At 50.9% G+C, this 2223-nt stretch overlaps 1 protein-coding gene across 1 annotated transcript; it reads right to left on the bottom strand.

Annotated features, from left to right (window-relative positions):
• Positions 1-136: 136 nt before the first annotated feature.
• Positions 137-1213, bottom strand: LOC100897819 (uncharacterized protein K02A2.6-like). Its single transcript, XM_003740030.1, has one exon. It carries the CDS (start codon positions 1211-1213, stop codon positions 137-139), a length of 1077 nt encoding a protein of 358 aa, XP_003740078.1.
• Between the last annotated feature and the right edge of the window lie 1010 nt (positions 1214-2223).

The following is a 2223-nucleotide window of genomic DNA, read 5'->3' as shown; positions in this document are numbered from 1 at the left end:
TACGTGGACAGTTTTCACTTCCCGATGCGACTCAGACGATGTCTCTTGAGAGAATGATTTATTCCATAGCGTCTGCTCTTATATATAGAATACACAGGACTTCGTCGTTGTATGATTATACACAACATTCCTCCCTTCAGTTTGATTGCGGCCAGAGCCTACGCAATCCGGCAAGAACCGAGTAATCGGTCGGCTTTTTAGCAGCGCGACCGGGTTGAATTCGGCTTGCTGGAGTTGGATCAGCAGATGGAGACTCCGCAAGCGTAGCCGGGGAGACCGGACTTGTCTCAGACGGTTGAGATTGAGCGGAACTTCCCGAACTGGCAGAATCGAAAGCCTCTGAGACATCAGCGGTTGGCAAGACCTCCTGAGATCCGGGCAAGAATTCCTCTTCATCTTCTGCTTGAGCCGGCAGGACTCGACGTTTCCATAACTGATTCAGATGACGCCTGACGACTTTCCCATTGACTTCCACATGAGCCATCGCTTTTCCTACTCGCTCCATGAAGACCGCCGGGACTCTGCGTTTCTTGTTCAAGCCCACCACGACTTCTTCCCCTCTGGCGAAAGAGCGGGACCGAACTCCGAAATGCTTGTCGAAAACCGCCTTGAATTTCTCCGCACATTGTGGAATTGCGTCGGAACGCGATCGAAACACGGCGAACGGAGAACGAAGACTCCGACCGAAAAAGATTTCGGCGGGTGTTTTCCCATCGAGCACTTGGTTTGGCGTGTAATTATACGCAGCCACCGCTTTATCGAGAGATGCCTCATCAGGAAATTCAAGAGAGCGTTTCAAAGTCCCGACCATCTTTTCCGCTTGACCGTTGCTCTGAGGGTGATACGGAGAGGACCGAAGATGAATGATGTTGAAGCTGCTGCAAAGCTCAGCAAACTCGGCAGAAACAAACTGCGGACCGTTGTCCGTAACAATGGTCTCTGGCGTTCCGAAGAGACGGAAAACTACGTGCAGATATTTCACGAGCTCGTAGCTCGTACTAGGCTTCAAGAATGCAGCATCCACGTACTTGGAGAAAGCATCCACCACCACAATAAAAGAGTTACCCTTCTGCGGTTCAGCGAAATCCAAATGGACACGAACCCACGGTTTTCCTGGATCAGGCCATGGGGCGAGAGGAACCTTGATGGGACTCGCTGCGGTTTGTGCACAATGACTGCATGACTTCACCAAACCCTCTATATCTGGTGCCATGTTCGGCCAGTAAAAATGTGAACGCGCCAAAGCCTTCATACGAACGATGCCTGGGTGTGCTACGTGGAGCTTCTTGAGAACCGAGCTTCGCAAAGAAGTCGGAATAACAACTCGATCACCACAAAGGATGATACCCGCCGTCGAGCACAAGGATTCAGCCTGTTGAGCGAACGGACGAAGGAGCGGGTCCTTGAAATCAGCCTTTAACCAACCTTCTTTGAGTCGACGCGACACTTTTTTGAGTATCGTAGTAGTATGCCTGGCTCCCGAAAAAGCTCTCAGAATTCTGCGTTGATGCGCCTCACACCCGAATGACGTGCACGCCGGATGTCTCTTTGCACGTTCCACGTAGGGATTCGTCACTCGCATTCGATCGTTTCGAAAGTTGTTGGGAACGAGATTCTCGAACCGCTCGTGGTCTTGCGATCTAATGGTTCTAGGTTACTAAACAAGAGCGTTTTAAGCTAAGAATGCCTGGACTGTGGACTGTGTTTACACTTGTGCTCCGCACGCATCTTGATTGACGGATTTCCCGCGGTGACTTGGAGGTTTGTGTTGTGTCAAGGTCGATCAACTCCGTCGCCGAGAATGAGGGAAATCGTTTTCGCTGATCCTGCCGATTCCATTGGAGTTCAGAATGCCGAAACTGACGTGTCCCTACGTGGACAGTTTTCACTTCCCGATGCGACTCAGACGATGTCTCTTGAGAGAATGATTTATTCCATAGCGTCTGCTCTTATATATAGAATACACAGGACTTCGTCGTTGTATGATTATACACAACATTCCTCCCTTCAGTTTGATTGCGGCCAGAGCCTACGCAATCCGGCAAGAACCGAGTAATCGGTCGGCTTTTTAGCAGCGCGACCGGGTTGAATTCGGCTTGCTGGAGTTGGATCAGCAGATGGAGACTCCGCAAGCGTAGCCGGGGAGACCGGACTTGTCTCAGACGGTTGAGATTGAGCGGAACTTCCCGAACTGGCAGAATCGAAAGCCTCTGAGACATCAGC

Source organism: Galendromus occidentalis, unplaced genomic scaffold (genome assembly GCF_000255335.2).
Source record: "Galendromus occidentalis unplaced genomic scaffold, Mocc_1.1 scf7180000076700, whole genome shotgun sequence".
NCBI lineage: Eukaryota > Metazoa > Arthropoda > Arachnida > Mesostigmata > Phytoseiidae > Galendromus > Galendromus occidentalis.
The sequence above is the reverse complement of the archived record's forward strand: the minus strand, read 5'-3'. Positions and strand labels throughout refer to the sequence as shown.